General features: G+C 40.3%; 1 protein-coding gene across 2 annotated transcripts in view; it reads left to right on the top strand.

Moving 5' to 3' along the window:
* prr36a (proline rich 36a) overlaps positions 1-19,376 on the top strand; it is a 53,686-nt gene that overhangs the window by 3,903 nt on the left and 30,407 nt on the right. Inside the window, exons 2-3 of one of the 2 annotated variants that reach the window (XM_085161505.1) lie at positions 11,067-11,762; positions 11,899-11,989. In XM_085161505.1, the coding sequence (XP_085017631.1) occupies positions 11,177-11,762; positions 11,899-11,989 (677 nt within the window). In that variant the 5' untranslated portion in view covers positions 11,067-11,176. Of the gene's footprint in view, positions 1-11,063; positions 11,763-11,898; positions 11,990-19,376 lie in introns of both variants that reach the window. The other variant, XM_085161504.1, reaches the window with a different exon arrangement.

Genomic DNA, 19,376 nt, shown 5'->3' with positions numbered 1-19,376 from the left:
TCTTAAGCTCTCATAGATTTGTTTTCTTTGTGAGCCGGCTTGTGATTGGCTGTCTTGTACAGTCTATTGAGTTACATGTTAACTGGCACAAAAGAGCATGATCTTTAAACTGATGGTCACACACCTACAGTAACACTCTCCCCCTCTGCACTAGGTCACATTAGTTAACTATTGTCAGTTTTACCACAACACTGCAGAGTTTGCTGATCCATAGCCGGTTCGGCATTCCCAGATAGCCTTTTAAGTAACACATTATTAGCCTTCATTTTACATGTTATGAAATAGATAATTTCAATACCTTTCTATGAAGTGTCATTTGTTTGGTTGAAAGCTATAGTCGTGATATTTGAAAGTAAATGGTAAATTCTATCATGTTGATTTATGCGGACTCCTCTTCTGTAGCACTATGCTAGTTGCTGAAGTTCGCTAAAAAGTGGTACCACAGCTTTGGTTTCCATCAGTGTCTACAGGAATGTCAAAAAGCTGGATTAATTGTGAGTGCAGGGTTGTGAGGCTACCAGCAGTGTGCTTGAACCCTGCTCCACTACATCTGTTTAGGAAGACGTTAAGGGTTAAACTTTATTTCATCCTTCACCCTTGTTGCCTGTGTTTTTCTCTGTAGCTGTGGGATGGTAAGGATGTAATGCTCATCACTGTGGTTTGGAGGCTGGTACTTTGCTGCCCATTAGCATAGAGTAGTGGATGCTGGCGCTGCATTTTCTTTTTTTAATTTTTTTTAAAGGTACTCTGTCTGGAACTGTGAAGCCAGTCTCAATGCACTGTAATTATTGAAATGGTACTTCAGCACTTTAGAATATGTCTGTTAGCTCACTATGGTAGCCTTGAATGCCTTCCTAAAACCAGATATTTTGTGGTTGTAGAATACAGCAAAAATGTTTTTTAAAGATGTTTTAAAAATACATTTATAGGCTGTTATTAGAGTTTATTTGGGTTTGTTTGTTGTAGCATTACAAAGAACGGGTAATGAGAGAACTGTAAACAATGAGTCCTGTGTTTGTGTGTGGCTAAATGCCAACGGTTTTAACTAGATTCGTTTTTGTATTGTATGAGTAATATGATGCCTCAGAGCTTGTCCCCTCTTTGACACGTGCAGCCTTCATGTCCACTAAAGCACGAATTGAGTTTCCTGGCTCTGAATCAGCCTTTAGGAGGTGACTGTGTATGTAAGCACAGTTGGTCTGTATTACCTTAAGTCTACCATTTTACTGTGTAAAATGTGTGACCATTTCAATGAAAAACAAATTTATTTTTGTTTGAATTAATCCTGCACTTCTAAATAATATTATATTCATATTGTGTTTTTTGGCTAGTCTCATTTATCCTGGTGATTTCCCTAAGAAAGGGTTAAACATCTTTGTTGGGTACCACAGTTGTTTATTTTATTTTATTTTTTTACATACAGGAAAACTGAGAACTATTGATAACTAGATAACTGCCAGAGAAGAAGGAAAGTTCACAACAATAAAATGTGTGTTTGTTTTGGATTGGCTGTGTATATCTTTTATTATCCTTTGCCTCTTTCATGTGCATGAAAGTCTGCCAATGTGTATTTAGTTATGTGTGTGACAGTTCAGGGGTGTGGCTATCAGAAGGATGTAGGCGAGGTGTGGGATCGGTGTCCATCTGTCCTCACCTTACCCGGCCCGGTCACAGAGATCGTAACTGATCTGGCTGCAGGCTCTTCAGTGTTATATTGACTATCTGCCTGTCTATAACCAGTTGGCTGGTGGACAGGGAGTAGCCACTGAGTTGATTTAATATGCCAAAAGTGTTGTCATCTCTGGTTTCTCTACAGCCCAGCCATTCTCGATTTCCGATCGAAACTCTTAATTGGCTCTTGTTTTGAGTTGAAGTTGTGGAAAATGTCACAGGCCTGTAACATAATGGCATATTTCTTCAATCTCCCTTGGACTACATTTAACTGCATTTGTCTTTTATCTATGTGTTTCTTATGGGGCTAAATTCTATAGATGGGTAGATTGATCCAAATGTTGACAGTATCAATACCAACACTGGAATTGGTAGTGGATGATACTAGTGTGAAAGGATCGATACTTTGTTTCCTTCCTCTAAGTTCAGTATATAGCCTACTGAATGGTGTTATTAATTTATTAAAAATGTGTTATTTGTTTGTTTAGTTAGTTATTAAAAATGAAAAAATGTATCTCAAACATGAACCTTTTTTGTTGACTGTCACATATTTTATTTATCACCTATAGAACATTTAAACAGAAGTTTACATAAAGTCCTTTAAAGACGGGCACATTTAGATTCCAGCCCGCACCCCCTTAAAAAACAAAAACAATCCTGAAAGGTGTAGGGTTTTTTGTGTTAACTAATTATTGTCAATTTAGTGGTCTTCAAAACTAATTCAGAATTTGCAAATGTCATGACACACTGCTCTCAAGGTAGTATTGACCCTGTGCACGAGAAAATGCTAACTTCCTGGTTTGAGACCGGATGTGGGGTTGTACATTTCCGGTAGCTTTACTTTGCGGTCAATCGCTACTGCGAAGATATACTCCAAAATCATGTCCAAAACTCGAAAACGGAAAGATCGCGTTAAGTTACAAAGAGCAGACAACCACTGTTGTCATAAAAAATCTAATGATCAACTTTGATGTTTTAAAGAGTTTAGATCGATCAGTTGTTTACATCACTCAGCACAAGCAGAACTGCATTACTGCATGCAGAAGACACATCGTCCACCTTTCACCTCGCTGTTTTGCAGATTTTTTTTTTTTTTTTTTTTTTTTTTTTTTTTTTACATCACATTGTGTCCTGCATCCTGATCGCTGCAGACGATCTCCTCCGTGACGTCTCTCCTGTACAGTATGGAATCGCCGCATTGATCGCTAGCAGTGTGACTCTGAAGTGCAGTACTGTATGTTACGATGTCCACAAAACATTTTGCACCGTCAAAAAATAAAATTGGCTACTTGATTTCACCTATCGCTGGTTATTTTTAGAACATAACACCCGCGATAAACGAGGGACGGCTGAGAAATATAACATTTGACTCCCTTTTCTCTTTTGCTCTGAGGCGCGGGGGAAAAATATCGAAGTCGATGAACATCATTTACAGATATATTGGATAAATGCCCAAGACATCTATAGAAATGTAAATCGCCGCTTGATTCATTCATTCATTTGCTTAACTTGTTGTGGACCGTAAACCAGGCGCGAATAGGACACCGGAAACAAAGCTCCCCACAGGAGTTTCCGCACCAGAAGTAGCATATGCTAACGTGCACATAGTCAATTGGTATTGATGATGGCAATACTGGCCCTGTATTTACTTGGTATCGGCTCGATATCGAAATCTGTAGTATTGGACATCACTACTGAATTCCTCCCGGACCCCCCTCATTTCCAATTTTAAACTCACGCCTCACACTTTTCTCAGTTTGATTACTACGGCACCCCTGCTTTGAGTGGGGTAATAGATTAGAGACTATGCTATTTTGAAAGGTAATATTTAACTCGTGGGCAAGGGCAGCTCCAACCAGCAATAAAAACTTAATTTGAGTGATTGTGTTTGAAAAGTTACTAGGAGTGTGATTAAAAATGTGTTTAATTTACTTAAACTTGAATACATTTTGAATAATGGGTCAGAAATAATCTCTCTTTAAATGTAGCAGGCTGTTTGCAGACTAATTTTGTTTGCGTTTATAGTCGTTAGAAAAAACTCTGGTGCTAATGTAAGTAACCAGTTGGTGCGGTAAGGGTTGACCAATGGCAGATTTGAATGCTTCACTGTGTGTTCAGTATATAAGAATGGGGTAGCTTCACACAAGTGTCCCTAGTCTTACAGGTGAAGTTTCAGTGCCAGCTGCTCCTCTGTCCCGCTGTTCCAGTTAATCCTCTGAGCACCCACCCCCCATTCTCCTTAGCACCAAGCCTGAGTGGGGGTACACACAATGGGGTGTGAATGCTCCCCCCTTCCCGCCTCATAGCGCTATGATGTAAAACTCATTTATGCACACGAACATGTAAGAAGATCAGATGCGATTGCACAGAAATATTTCCATTACTTTCCTCACTACTTAGATTTTTACCTCATTGCTGTTATTATTTGTTCCATTGTCAGGTTGTCCTTATACCAGCAGGAAAGCCTGGCTTTTGCTTTTGAAAACCCTCCCAGGTTTGGAACAGATTGCAGCCCACTTCTCTGCAGTCCTTTAGACCACATCACTGCCAATAGCTGGGAGTCCATCTTGTTTTATTGCCACTCCCTTAAGGGCTAGCTGGCTAAGTCCATTTAACTTGTAGCTTCACTTAACCACCTGCTCCTAATGACAGTGTTGAGAAGCTTACAGGCACTTAGCACCTGTTAGTCTCCTGTATGGAATTGATTAAGCTGCATGCTTAACATTTAGTCCAACTCTTGTGATGAAAGTGTTTTTTCTTTTTCTCTTTGCCAGGAACATTGATTATTGTCAATCAGCACTTTTTTTCTTTTCTTTTCTTTTTTTTTTTTTGAATCTGTGCAGAATGTTTTGCTGAAGTACTCCAAACACTTGTTTCTGGACAAGTGTTTTGGTGAAGACTGATAGACAACTTCTTGGCACGGTCTGGATAAACATTCATCAGTACAAATGCAGTCTTGGGTGCTGTGATGTAGGGCTTGTCAACACCAGCACATGGTTCAGTTATTTGGACAGATGAAAAGAAACCAGTGAAGCTGCAAGATCACTCAAGGTTAATGTGGTTCTTTGTTAACGGATAACGAGGTTCTTGAGTGCCATTTGTTGTCTTGATGGGTTTTCTTCAAAGAGTGAGGAGCATGTGTAGGTGGTGCTGCCTTACATGCATCAAGAGAATTTCAATGATGTTCTAAAATCAGCATATTGGAACCATAATGCAAAATGTAATGTTTTTGGTTTTCATTTTATGAATCTGTATTGATAGACTTGAGAGGATGTAGTGTAACTTTTTTCCCCCCTGTGGCTTACCTTTTGTGGTAGAACAGGTCATGTGGGTTACAAAAAATTATGACAGCTCAGAAAAAATGTCTCAAGGAGATAATGAATTGTGTTGAGCTGTTTTGGAAGATTAGTGAAGTAACAGGTTTTGTTTATCAGAAGTGCGGAAATGAGCAGAAAATGTATAGAATTCTGTTAAATAAGATAACAGACCCTTTATTTTAAAATATGCACGAATGGTCACACCCAAAAGATCCACTTTGAGGTAATGTCTTCGATAGCAAATTTTTGGCCTTAACAGTTAATTTATGACGGATGCAAGGAATTTCTACAGTTTCTCACTGGCTCTTTGTAACTGCTGGAAAGCTACATAAAGTCAATAATCCAATCGCTGTATTTCACTGCCCCCGATAGTAGCTGACAAGCTGCCCCATCCTTCACTGACTTCCTGTTTACTGATTATTTATAACTTGGTACGAGCTGTCATCTTTTTTTAATATTTAATTATCTTGGATCAATTTGATCAAGTGAAGGGTTGTTCACAAAACATGGAGCAGGATGTATTTTCCATTATCTATGCCATCAAGCCCAGATAGTGAATTACTCTTTGCAAGTGCATTCAGCCAGACAGCCTGACCAGGTCTGGCTGCACACACCCACTGGGCAGTCTGCTGACTTAGCCTGTGGATCAGTGGCTTTTGGATCTAGGCCAACAGTTAATATTCTAATGGTTGGTTATCATTTACAAAGCACATATATTAAGAAAGTCTGTGGTTTCAAGAGACAATTGTGGCAAATGACATCTCTGTTTTGCTCTTTATATGGACTCCTTGAGCTGCACGAAGCCATGGTCTTCTAACTCATAATTTGGTCCAATGAACTAGACTAGAAACTTAAAAACTAGAGCTACTACCAAACAGCTCATTTCCTGCTTATTGAAATGCAGATTGGGTCATTATTAGTCACTTTAGACCCAATCAATACCTGTTACTGAAAGTCGCAGTAATTTCCTTCTTGGATATGTAGAAATTTTGACAGGAAATTATAAGTGGAGGTAGGGCTGGGCGATATGGCCTGAAATCCATATTGCGGTATAATTTGAAGCATGTGCAGTAACGATATATGTCGCGATATATTATTTCTTCTGTATAATGTATTTTCCACACTATAAGGCACACTTAAAAACTTTGGTAAGCCGGACTGCTTGATGGATTGTCAGAGCATTACAGCTGCCGTAGTAAGGAGCTTCGCGGAGTAATCTGGGTCCAAAACTCTGTCCGCTTCAGGTCCCAAAGTCAAACGAACACTGAGAGTTAAAAACGGTCTAAATTCTTTCATCTTTAATAAAATCATCAGCGTTGCTGCTTTACCAGGTGTAACAATTAAGTTTAACATCCAGGCATCGATGAAAACAGATTTATTAAATTCAACGAAGTTACAAGTTAACAGGAAGTTAGCTCGCTAGTTTCCATCTAAACCTGACATACCTAGTTCTGACTGAGAGATTTTTGAAACTAACTAAAACGTATAGCTCTGCTACCTAGTTATTAATATACTGCAACAACATGGGAATAAAACAGCTGCGAGAGAATTCAACATTAATGAATCAATGTCACGGAAGTGGAGGAAGTGCAGTTTTTGGCTTTCCCCATATTTCAAAAGTGCTTCATCTCTTTGCTATGACTGTCGTCCGGCATAATTTGCAGATGATAATGGTTGTAACCGCTGCGATGCTTTTGACCAAAACAGGCGCAGCTTGATGACATCATCAACATGCGTTATCACGGTAGAGCGGTATAGTCAAAATCTCTATCGTTGGCCAAATTTATATCGTTTCTATCGTATATTGTTTATATTGCCCACCCCTAAGTGGAGGTATATTGACTCACCAGTGGTTTGTAATTGTGCAGCATCCAGTGGTTCTGAATGGGGAGAGTGGCTTAATGCACAGAGACTGAACTGTTAAGACGTTTGTTTTCCAAGAGCCAATTGGTTTCCTTTTCATTCTCTGTGAACTAAACACTGACTTGGTGATGAAGCAGAAACACCACTACTACCTTGTATGGTCAAGAGAAGCATGGATTTACACACACAGCCCCCGTTTACTTGGACTCAGTTTTCCTACCTACTTAACATGAATTTGCTTTTAGATTCTTGTTTGAAGGCTCGTCCTGTAAATCCTAAAGGTTTATGAAGTGGTGAGTACAGTAGGATTGAGTGAATGCGAGTAGGTTTCTTCATTTTGGTTTTTTTTTCTTTTAATGAGGATGAAGCCTGAGCTCAAGGTTAGGAAAACCCCTGCCTTTCCCAAACACCATTAAATGTCTTGATTTGTGTTTTTTGTAATTTGAGTGCAGAAATCAAACACCCTCTTCCTGTTTGCCCTTTTACACACTCATTTGGGCTCTCACTTGAACTGAATACCGCCTGTGTTTTTTTTTTTTTCCTGTGTCGTACATGCATCTTGCTCAAACTCAACCCTGAGGAAAGTTAATGATCAGTCAACCCATTTGTATACTTGGCCCTACTTCGTTCTAGTGCTGAACACTCCCAGGCCTGAAACAATGGTCAAATTCACTACGGCAGCTTCCGTTTGCTTGAAAAACAATCTCTGAAGGTGTGGCTGTAGTAAGAATGCAGCGATGAATCAAGTGTGCCTGTGGAATTGCAGGAATGTAGGCAGGCCGGCAAATTCTGGTTTTCACTTTTTTCTGGCTGTCTCATTAATGGCGACGGATATTTTCATGTCACTCACACTTTGAACCTGCATCCTCTGCTCGTTCATACACTGCATCTTTGTGCATGTACACACAGCCCACGCATTCATCACTCTCCATTTGACCCTTGCACTGCTACTCGTCTCATGCACACAAACGGACATGCACGCAGCCAGCTGTCGTTGCGTAGCCCCAAGGAGTCTTGAGGAAGTCAGAGCTGGAATGTGGATGGGGCGGATGTGCACTAGATACTGCTGCAGCTTTTAGGCCTTAACTTTCTTTTATTCTTCACTTTGAAGACGATGCAGCATCGACATGGATCATAAACATTAATAAACTGATGTGGTCAGTTTCATGTAGCACTAACACATTTGCATTATGGATTTATCTTTTTTCTTAAATAATTTGATTTAACTGTGGGGTACAGTTCTAGGTCTTATAGCCCAGTTTCTGATGCACTGCTTTTTAAGCTAGCAGTCCAGAATGCACAATATTAGATGTATTGACACAATCCTCACGGCTGTGTGACACATAGAATGAGTTCCAACGAAATGCGTAGGGGACAACTGTGCATTGAATAGCTGAAATATTTTCCTGTTTTACTTCACTGGCTTTTTTCCATTTATCTACAGTTTCTAAGCATACAGTCTGTCATGTGTATTTATGTCTCTGATGTTTCATATTTACCTCATCATTAGCAGTCTGGTGTAAATCTGCAGTTGACAGCATCTCTATCAACAGATCACCTCCAGCAGTCTGCACAATGCATCCCAAACCTCTGTCGTGCTCTAAACACAGCTAAATCCCCCTGTGCTTGTATTAACACAGTATTAAAAGTGACCCATTTTGTCATGCACCACTTCTAACGTCTGGATGCGCAGAGGGCGAGACTGAGAGATGGGTTACGACAGATGCAATTAAACTGCTTGAAGACAGAAGTCCGAAATAAAATGTAATGACACATATTTCTATTGCAGTACAATGTAAATGTCACAAGGACTACAGAGTTCTTGCTCTGTCTAGACACACTCCCTCTAACACTCTAATAAAGTAATGACTACATTAAATAACTCTCCTCTCCTGTTTTTGGCCAAATGCACTGCTGCAGTCTGTTAGCCTTCAGGCATTTGCTTTCATCACAAAATCTGCAAAATGTACTAGATGTCAGGCATATTGAGTGATGTTGACTAGAAAAGGGTACGCTGCACTCATGAGGATTATGGCTCTTCAGTGAACTGAATTTCGAACACAAAATCGGCATTTCTAAATAAAAATAAAAATAAAATAATGAATTTAAAGAGCAGAATTGGCCAAAAGTTGCTCTGCAGAGCAACCTCGCTGTAAGACATCGCTTATCTCTGCACGACCGTGCGGCTGGGAGTTTGTATATCTTTTCGCTTCCCGTCTGTGCTATGTCACAAAGAGTCAGCTGGTCACAGATGATGCCTTTTACTTGCCCAAAAGGGATTCTGTTCATCTGGACGTAGCGTTTTGTGGGAGAAACGTTTCGTCACTCATCCAGGTGACTCCTTCAGTCTCAGCTGACTGCAGGTTTCCACAATCTTATAAACAGTACATCTGCATAATGACTGAAACAAATGTACTGTTTATACAGCTGAGAAGGAAAACGAGAATCAGAGGAGGAAACATGGAGTAGATTGAAACAACCGTTAAAATCTGAAGTTTGCAAAGCAAATGGGTTGGGTCAGTTATTTAAAAGTAACAAAGAAAGGGACTCTGTAGCTTTTATCGGCAGCTTTGGGGGTTGTGGTGGGGGGTTTAGTTTGGTTTAAAGACACCAAAAACTCTAAACAGACTAGTCAAACAAGTTCTTCCAGAATTTCCAACCAATAGTCCGTGATGAATTTGCATTTAGAGGCATGAATCGGTAGTTATTGTTAAGACTTGATATTGAAAAGTAAATATTTAACCTTCTTGCTGTGGGAGAAAAAAGCCTGGGATCTCTGAAAAAATGACAGGGGAAAAAAAGTTACTGTAGTGCCTGCTGTTGTACACAGTGTGGCTTTATAAATGCACTGAGTAATCTGATGTCTGTGGAAACTCTTGCTCTTTGGAACTGTTAGTTTATGTCAGATGTTTTTGCTTATCTGTAGGGGTTTAGGACAAATATTTAGAGTAGAGGAGAGTGCATTTGCCATAAAATGCAGATCATTAAGTTTCTATAGTGGAAAAGCAGCTTTGCGCTCTTGGTTTACCTAATTTAACTACTTGACCATTTTCTAGAAGATATTTGCTGGGGGGGGGGGGGGGGGGTCCTGTCCATCTTTATCCATTTGCCCAGTTTGTTTGCTGTACCATGCAGGACTTCTGCTTGCTAGATCATCCATCTGTATAGCAATTGACTGGTTCTAGATCTAAATGTGGGGGAAGTAGAGAAGGGGGTGGGTGGGGAGCTATAGAAAACCAGGAGATGAGTGTTTAGGAGGGGGTTGGTAGAGGGCTCTGTGGTCAAAAGGGCAAAGACACGGGCCTATGGGTAAAAGGGATGATTGAGGGAGGGGATAAATCCATTAAGCATCTGGGAACAGCTTTGTCCCGTCATAGCAATATAAATTAAATTTGATGCTTAATAAGCTAAAGATCTGCAACTCGACTGGCACGCAATCTCCAGATTGCCCCTCGTGCTTTGTTTTCGCCAGTTCTTCACCACAGCTTCTTTAACTAATGTCAAGTTCTGATTTTCCACAATTTCTGTCTCCATTTTTGCCATTGCACTAAATCTGTTAAACAATCATAGGATGATATTTGTATTACATTGCATCTGTTCAACACAAAACTATCGGCAACAAATGGGTTATTTGATGCTCGTTTCCCACCGTCTCATCGCCTGTGGCCTCACAACTAGGAAACCCTTTCCTGGTTTTCAGCTCTCCAAACCACAGATTTTTATTTTTTTCCACTACTGACTTTTAAGCTGCTGGAAGCAATTTGGAGCAGTGGTGTGTTTGGAGTTTTTTTTTTTTTTGTTTGTTTTTTTTTTGTTTTTTGTTTTTTCCTCCCTAAAATGTACAGTTAAAGCAATTCACTTTCTCTTTATTGTGGTATTTTAATGGTAATTGCCTTTAGTTTAAGTAGATTGTTGGCCATTATTGTCATGGTTGTGCCACATTAGTTGATGTAGTCACTCTAGTGGAGGGTGATTTTTAGTGAGAATATTTGCTGGCATCTCAGGCTGCTCGCTTCCTGTGTTTCTTAAACTCTCCCAAATTCCACTGAGGCCCCTTACCATAACTGCTGTTTCCTTTGGCTGACAGGGACATGTTTATCATGTGAATCCATGATATTGCAGCATAGTTTAATTCAGCTTTAAGTTGAAGTACATTTAGTGTAGTCAAAACTGAGCTTGGAGGTTAACCCACATTTTTGTATTCTTTTTCAGCAGGACGTCCTTGTTAAGGATAAGAGGAACTGACCATTCAGGACAGGTGTGAGCCCGTAGACGTAGATATCGGCATCGACTCCAGCAGCATCCACACGTTTCTGAAGTAGGGTATGAAACCGGATGGGGTTAGCATGGAAACCACAGAGCCCAGTGAAGGTGAAGCTGCTACTGTAACAGAGCCTTCCTCATTACAAGAAAACATAACTGAACAAGCCCCATCACAGGCAGATGATGTAGCAAATGATACTGCATTAACAGCTGCTCCAAAGGCCAATGGCAAATCAGTGCCTGCGCAGGCCAAAGTTAAACCAAAAGCTGGTGGGCCTCAAATGAAGCTTTTGGCCTCTGCTGGGGCTTCCAGCTCACGGCCTGGTACTGCCTCAAATCGCACTGCGAATGATGTCAGATCTGCCTCCGGTGTTTCTGCTGCTCCAGGCAAGAAGACTGCAGCAACATCTACAGTAAAAACCTCTTCGTTAGCAGGAGCTGTACCCAAAAGACCACTGGGTACAACAGCAGTTTCCACAACAGCCAAGAACCAAACTAGAGTGCCTGACAAGAGGTCTGCTGGACCTGCCAGGACTACCTCTGTTGCTGCTGCCACAGTAACAAATGGTACCAAACCATCAGTGAATGGCACACCTAAGAAGAAACTTGCAACGGAGACTGTTAATGGAGCTAAACCCAAAACTACAGGTGAGTCTTAAGGAGCTGTGACAGCTTAAGGTTCAACACAGTCCTCTAAATAAGGTATGATGAATAAACTGTCTTGTTCTGATTTCTGTGTCGTCTCATTGTCTTTTCTGTTTGTTTTTTTTCCTTCTCATTTTAGCTGTTGCCAGCAGAGCCCCTTCTACTGCTCCAAAAACCAGTGCATTGACCACAGCTAAAGCTGCTGGTGCTGCTGCATCAAAAACCACAAGGTATGGCTATCTGTCATAAACTGGGAACAGGTTCCAGTAGTTTACAAGTCTAGTAGCACAGTCTGTGAAAATGATGTGGTTGGAAAGCCCCTTTATTTTATCAGTGGTGTGCTAACAGATACTCCTCTCTTACTTCCTCCATCCTCGTCTGTTTCTTTCATACATGTCTTCCTTTTCTCTGATGTCCCCCTGACATGAGTTTTGTAATCCCCTTACAAACTGGATGAGAGGATGACTTTATCTCAATGCCCTGAAAAGGAGCAGTGAAGAACGATGCTCATTGTGGTCTTTGGGCCATTATTGAGTCAAATTTCACTTCAAGTGTGTGAGTCATGTTAGCAGAAATAACCTGAAACAGAGGGCCTTAACAGAACCAGTGATACTGAAGAACTGCTGCTTTGTCATGAGCAGACCCCCCCTGGCAGAAACCAGACCCACCTCCCCAGGGCAGAGAGCTGTTGACTTGGATCATAATCCCCTCTCATACTGGGTTGGTGGTTTGGATAGAGCGCTCTAGTTGGACTAAACAAAGCACGAATGATCCTTTTGTGTGTTGTAGAATTTAGCAGTTGACCCAGTCACTGCTGTCACTTCCACTAGTAAGCTTTTGTTATGCATTTATTATGTACTGTGTAGAACGATTGCTACCTGAAAGCCCAAGCATGAGAAACGAGTCATTGCAAAGTTTTTGATTTTGTGAGACATCCACAAATGAAGAGTTCTTTTGTTATACTTCACAAAGAATTGGACATAATAGACCAGTCCAGCATCTTTCTACAGGATGTGATGTTCTGTATGGAGAGGCTTGATTAGATTTGATCTCCCCTTGCCTTTCCTCTTAATGCCCTCTTATTGAATAAAGGAATAATGTGCTGCATTGTCATTCCTTTAAGCAACAAAGACCCATTATGTTCTTATTTGGCTGAAAGTAACTATCATGCTGTAGATACCTGTTTATAAACTCTCACTAGTTTCAGTACCATTTGTGAAACTGGTGCAAAAATTTGTACTAGGCTTGAGGATGGAAAGGAATAATGCTAAATCATTTTATTACTTGCTCAGAGATGGGATTTTTTTTTTTTGTTAAATCATATTTTCAGTTTCCCTTATTCTCAGAAGTTCATTAAGCTTTAGCTGCTGATATTGAATATTTAAGTTATTAATACTCTATGTTGTCTGTGTTTTTAAGCAGCGGATTCCTCCTTGCATTACTATTCCAAAAGATGCAGTGGCTGAATCCATCTAAGATCACAGGTCTAAAAACTCAGTGATATTTGTTTTACAATGATATAAAAAGGAGAAATGGTGCAAACTCCCAGACCAGAGAGAAGATGATGTAGTTTTTGGTTAATCAGCTATTCATCCTCTTCTCTTTTTTCCCCAACCAGTGGCCAAGATCATTTTATAAAAGGAAAAAAAATCCAAAGCGGCACCAGGTGGTCTGTCCAGATAGCTGGAACTATTTTCTGTTACTCTATACAAGTGTGGAAGGGTGTGTACATGAAGAAGCAGATCCTCTGAATTAATTAGATGAGGCATTTCAAGTGTCAGAGTCTGATTACACTGCTGCATCATCCTTATGTGATTGTTTCCTGGGACTTGGCATCAGGCACTCTGCTTTCAGGAGAACGGCAGCAGGTGGGTTTTTGAAACCAGCATGTTTCATTACAAGCAGGGAACATAGATAAGAAGGCAGCAACCCAAGTATCGCCTTATATATAAAACTGTATAAATGAGAGTTCCTCCGACTTACCAAAGCAGGCCATCCTACCTGAGAGTATAACTCACAGTGGTGAGTCTGAAATTTACGGTTAGTGATGAACCTCAGAGAAGCATGATACACAGAATCAACCATTCGAAGACATTGAGCAGAAGCATTCATATATAGAATATCACCATAATCCAGCACAGGCAAGAATGTTGCAGCAACAAGCCGCTTCTTTGTATTAAAAGAGAAACACAACTTATTTTGAAAATAAAATCTCAGTTTTAACTTCAGGTTTTTCACAAGATTCTCTACATGTGGTTTCAAGGTAAGCGAGTCATCAATTAAGATTCCCAGATATTTATAGGTGTGAACCAACTCTATTTTATTACCTTCAAGAGTGGTTACTGATGGGATTGTTTGGGCTCGTCTCCTTGATTTAGAAAACAACATGAGCTTTGTTTTGTCCGCGTTGAGAACAAGTTTAAGCTGAAGTAATGAGTGCTGGACAGCAGAAAAGGCTTTCTGCAAGGAGTCAATGGCTTGGACAACAGTCCAAGATTTCACACAGGCGCTTTTATTAACATACAGCATAGATGTACATGAAGAAATTACTGGAAAATAAATTATCAGCATTTATTAAATAATAATGCTCCATAAATAAAAGAAAACTGTTGTTTTTGTGCATAACAAAAAGCTCACAATTGTGCAGTCAAAATGTAAACTAACAGACGCTGAGCATAATAACATAGACAGATTTTGCAGCTGCTCTGTTCCCAAGTTCTACTGCGTGACTGACAGCCTGGAGTTTGAAATCTGCTTTGTAACCGTGTCTCTTAACAGGTGCCATTTATGGTCCTTATACACACACAGTACGGTAATATTACGTTGACGCACATAAGTATTACTCCGCGAGGCTCCGGACTACGGTAGACGTAATGCTCCGACAATCCATCAAGCAGTGCAGCTCTGTAGCTTACCAAAGTCGAACTAAAACATTTGACAGATTGCTGAGCGCCGTGTACCACATAAAATCGGTTCGCGGTCAGTAAGCACAACCAGAATTCATACATAAGGCGCACTGTCGATTTTTGAGAAAATGAAAGGATTTTAGGCCGTGCATGTCGTTAGTGCGGTTAGCTCGCTAACACGTTGACGGGCCGGACGGCGGTAACTCGTTAACGGAGATTTGCCGTGTCCATCTTGTCGTTGCCTGCAGGTGAAGCGATGGGGGAGGAGGGGGAGTTGTGTTCAGTGAAGGAGAGGCGAGGCCGAGTAACGTTGCACAGAGACAAAAGTGGACGAAAGAGCGGCTCCACAAGTATAATTATAACGTAACTTATACTATATCGATATAAACTATATTGTCATATCTCGTATGAAAATATATCGATTTTTTTTTTTTTTTTTTTTTTTTTTTAAACTCGATATATCACCCAGTCCTAGATGCAGTGTTATCCACACAACTGGATTCTACACATGCATGCACGAAGAGTATGTGTGAGCAATAATCAGCCTCCTTTCAAGTGAATTCTTCACCCAGACACAAATTTGTTTTTCTTAAGCTGTGCATGTAAACTGTAGTCCATATTTTGTGTAGCGGCACATGAGTTCCTGCTGCCGGTTCTGGTCAGAATAATAGTTATTTAAATTCACTGAAATCTGTTTACCCTGTGACCGTACAGTATTATGATTGTTTAAACTTTAAATGGCTCCTGACTGAGAAACTGGCTGCGTTTAGAAATCGTCCTACTATTTATTAATGTATAAAGCATTTTCCCCAAATCATTGTATCATTTTATTTTTTTCTTTAAAGATGATTTCTGGTTTACACTATTCAGCAGTATTCTTCTTTATTGCTCCAACCTTGTATAGAAATGCATACAACAGGCTATAATGGTGGTGGGGGAAGACCTGCACAAATGGGATCTCCTGTTGCTTTAATTTCAGCTCTGCTGTGTGTTCTGTATTATTATACTGCTGTGAAAACAGTAGTTATTGTTAGCCAAACTATCCTGCAGGAGGAAGCCATATTGACAATTTCGTACATGTAAATATTTCATGTGGACTTGAGTAGCAGCACACACTGCCTGAGATGAACCTTGTTCTCTCCCAACAGGAGAAGTGACTTAAAGTAATAAATCATTTAAAAAATAATTTTACCAATGGAGAAAGTGAATGAAGGGTACATAGGATTTGATGATTGTGTTAGACTTATGAGCTTTTAAAAAATGGAATCGGTGCCTGGGAACAGTGGGAATAAAATCTGATTGATCAGCAGTGCTGGGTCTGTGAACACTCATGAACAGTGAAGTCAGGAATGTTTTATTTATTTCAGGGTTTCTTAGCTACACCATGTAACAGACACAACATCACTGGGACAGAGACATCCTCCAGTCCTCTGAAGCAGATTAAGATTAATAACTGGAGTAGAAGCCAAATGTTGTCAGATCTGACATTTGCTTTGGTCCACTCTCCTCCGATGATGGGTTGTGGTGTCCTTGCACTGACTGAGCAATCCGTTCTTGTCCACCCCACCCCCTCTTCCCTTCTCTCTTCTCTGCCTCTTCATCCCTTTTCCCCCTGCCTTCTGTACATGCACAGTGCTGGGAATTTGGCCAGGAACTCCTTAAGTCCTCCTTAAAACCTCCACATCCATCTAAAATGCAAACTAATTTATCATTTACCTGCATGCACAATAAAATGCAGCCCATGTCATGTTGCTGAACAGTTTATAAGATGATTAATATTCAAAGGGTCACCATGGGAAATGGACAGAATTGCTGGTGGGCAGTTCTCCTGGATCTGTAGACTTGGGATGCTAAAAGCAAAATTGCAATCGAAAATGCATTCAAATTTTTTTTTGCACTATCCCTTTAGGGATGAAACAGTCATTTCTCACCAACAGTGTTGGCAGGGAGCAGGATTACTCCAACAGGAAAGACCCATGGCATCTGTCACACTGACACTGGGTGCCTAGAGCATTAGAGCCAAAAACTGGCTACACAGCTACCGCTAGGCTCCAGATCTGCACTGAGTTGATTCATGCCTTGACTCTTTATTGTCAAGGAGATAACAAAGCCCACACAAGCCTTAGGAATGTGTGTGCCTCTGTGGAAGGAGTAAATCAGCTAGTTTGGGACAGGCTACAAACCAAACAAGGTACTGCAGGAGCTATCCATCTCACTCTACACCATTTGAAGTGATGTGAGTGGAAAGGGAGTGGGGGGGGGCAAAGACAAAAGATTGTATAATTAAACTACAATGTGTCCAGTAGATCAGTAAAATAAAAATGTCTTTTTTTTAAGGATAAACTGATTTGATTAAAGTATAATGGGTATTCTTTTTATTTTGTTGAATATTCTGGTGTATTATATAAATGTGTCGAATTCAATAAAGCAAAGTGCAACAAAAAACAACACTGACTTACTAGATGTAGGAAAGATTGTAGATAGAGTAGGTGTGGCTTCCAAAAGCCCCTCAAGCTCATGTTTACACTTCCAGTTTTGGCAAAACAGATGTTGCAGATGCTCAGTGCATTAATGGCATGGGCGTATTACGGCATCTGCTCTAAATATTAATATGACTGCATGGCACGGAAAGCCCATTAGTTATCAGTGACTCCCCTCCTTTGTCGACCTTTGGCTTTCTGATGACCTCATGTTAGGACATTAACATCACATGGATGGCTGTTCGGAGCTTCTCATCTCTTTGGACCGTGGTTTGTATTGATTTCAGGCCTCTGTTGGCAGGAAATGTAATCGGTACTATTACATCAACAACAGAACCACCAGCCACCACCCATAGACCATGTGTGAAGGCATTAATGGGGACTGTCTTTTCCTCTTTGCGCTGGTTCTCTGATGAGTTGTGACTTGCTATAAAACAGTGGAAGGCAGAGCAGGGTTGTTTGAGGTTATGTCTGTGAACTCCTGCTACCCTCTATGCCCATCACTTTACCGTCTTTTCTCTCTCGCTCGCTCCCCCTGTAGATAAAGTCATTAACTCAATTTTGTCCACCTTGCTTCCTCTTATAATTGGGTGGTGCTGTCAGGTTATATTTTGCTTGCATGCAGTATTGGATAGGAAACGGCTTCAGTAATTTTTTTCCTAGTGGAGTGTTGTGTTTTGTTGTTTTTTTTTTTTTTTTTTAAAATAAACTGAAATCTTAGATCTGTGCCCACTGCCTTTTTTTTTTCTTCTTCTTTTTTCTTTGTTTGTTTTTCCTGCTTTTTATCAGTACCAAACCTTAAGTCTGGGCTGATATTATCTCACTGTATGGCACAATTTGCTGTTTGGGCTGCCCTTTACATTACGATCCAAATCATCTATCTGATAGCAGCCAATTACAACATCCCTTAGCTATGTCTGTACAGTGGCTGTCTGATCTCTAGGAAAACAGATGGCCATTGTAATGGCTATTGTAATGTGGGAGAAGCATGCAACCCAACTGAAAGGCATCAACGTTATTGTGCATTCTCCTGTTCATGTCTGTATCAGCTACCAAATCAGCAGGCCAGGTCAAAAAGAGGAAGACGCAAGGAAGATTTTTGTGCTTGTGAAGAGTCCTCGTAGTTCCTGAAGGAAAAACTAGTCCGTCTTTGTTAGAAAAATGGTTTGCATGTGAATTTGTTTTACAGGCTGAGATTTTGCATTGTTCAGAGTGCTGGACCTGCCTGCAGCTGCAACTTGCTCATTTAACCAACTCTCTTTACTTGTAGGTCAGTTAAAAAAGTAGTGTACGACAGCCCAGGTTGTCGACTCTATTTAATTAAAAATAAAAAATATAAATAAAATTGACAACACCTATGACAAATTATTAGTCAGCGAAATTACCTTCGCCGCCTACTAAAATTAAGCATGTTTAAAAGCTTAAATCTTTTACAGTCTTTGTCTTGGAGCTTGCAGGCTAAAGACTGCCTAATGTCAGATGCACAAAGGCTGTTGATTGCTTCAGTGTGCTCCTGCTTATAGTCTGGTGCATTCATAGCTACTGAATAGGCGGCATGTACTTCTTTCTCCACACTGTCCACACAGCGTCCTTTCTCATTAGTATTTCCAGTAGTGCGTATCCATCTGAAGCAAAATATTTCTTGCTGCGTGTCACATGTGAGGAAGAAAAACTGGAAATAATTGAGACTTGAAGCTGTCAGAAGCTCATGTATAAAAGTGTCTATAATGTCATATAATGAGACTCTGTTGTAGGCATAGTGTAAACGACGTGCTGAGGCAGATATACTGTGAAGGACTTACTAGGGAAGCAGTAAAAGGTGAGGTGTGTGGCAATAGTAGATTGAGTTTTTGTAGTTGCAGTTGGTGTGACTTAGTAGATCACTGCAGTGTCTCATGAGAACTCCAGACTGAGTAGCAAATCAGGACCTTGGTGAAGAAGAGACTGTAAAATATTCTTTGGGCCTTTTATGGCTATTAGTTCCCATTTCTCTTCTCATTGTGCTTTAATCTTCAGTTGGTTGGGGTTTCTTGTTTGTTTGTTTGTTTGTTTTTTTTTGGGGGGGGGGGGGGGTGAAGAAGGCATTATTACATGGCTGTAGATGAAAGGTGATGTTAATGGATTCCCATTGTTGAAATTACCTTTGTGGCTTATATTAGTTGATCATTTATTTATGCTCGTAAATGCATACAGAGGTGGAGTCTTTGATTTCATGCTTGGACTTTTGTTAA

The sequence above is a fragment of the Neolamprologus multifasciatus genome, chromosome 6 (genome assembly GCF_963576455.1).
Source record: "Neolamprologus multifasciatus chromosome 6, fNeoMul1.2, whole genome shotgun sequence".
Classification (NCBI taxonomy): Eukaryota; Metazoa; Chordata; class Actinopteri; order Cichliformes; family Cichlidae; genus Neolamprologus; species Neolamprologus multifasciatus.
The sequence above is the reverse complement of the archived record's forward strand: the minus strand, read 5'-3'. Positions and strand labels throughout refer to the sequence as shown.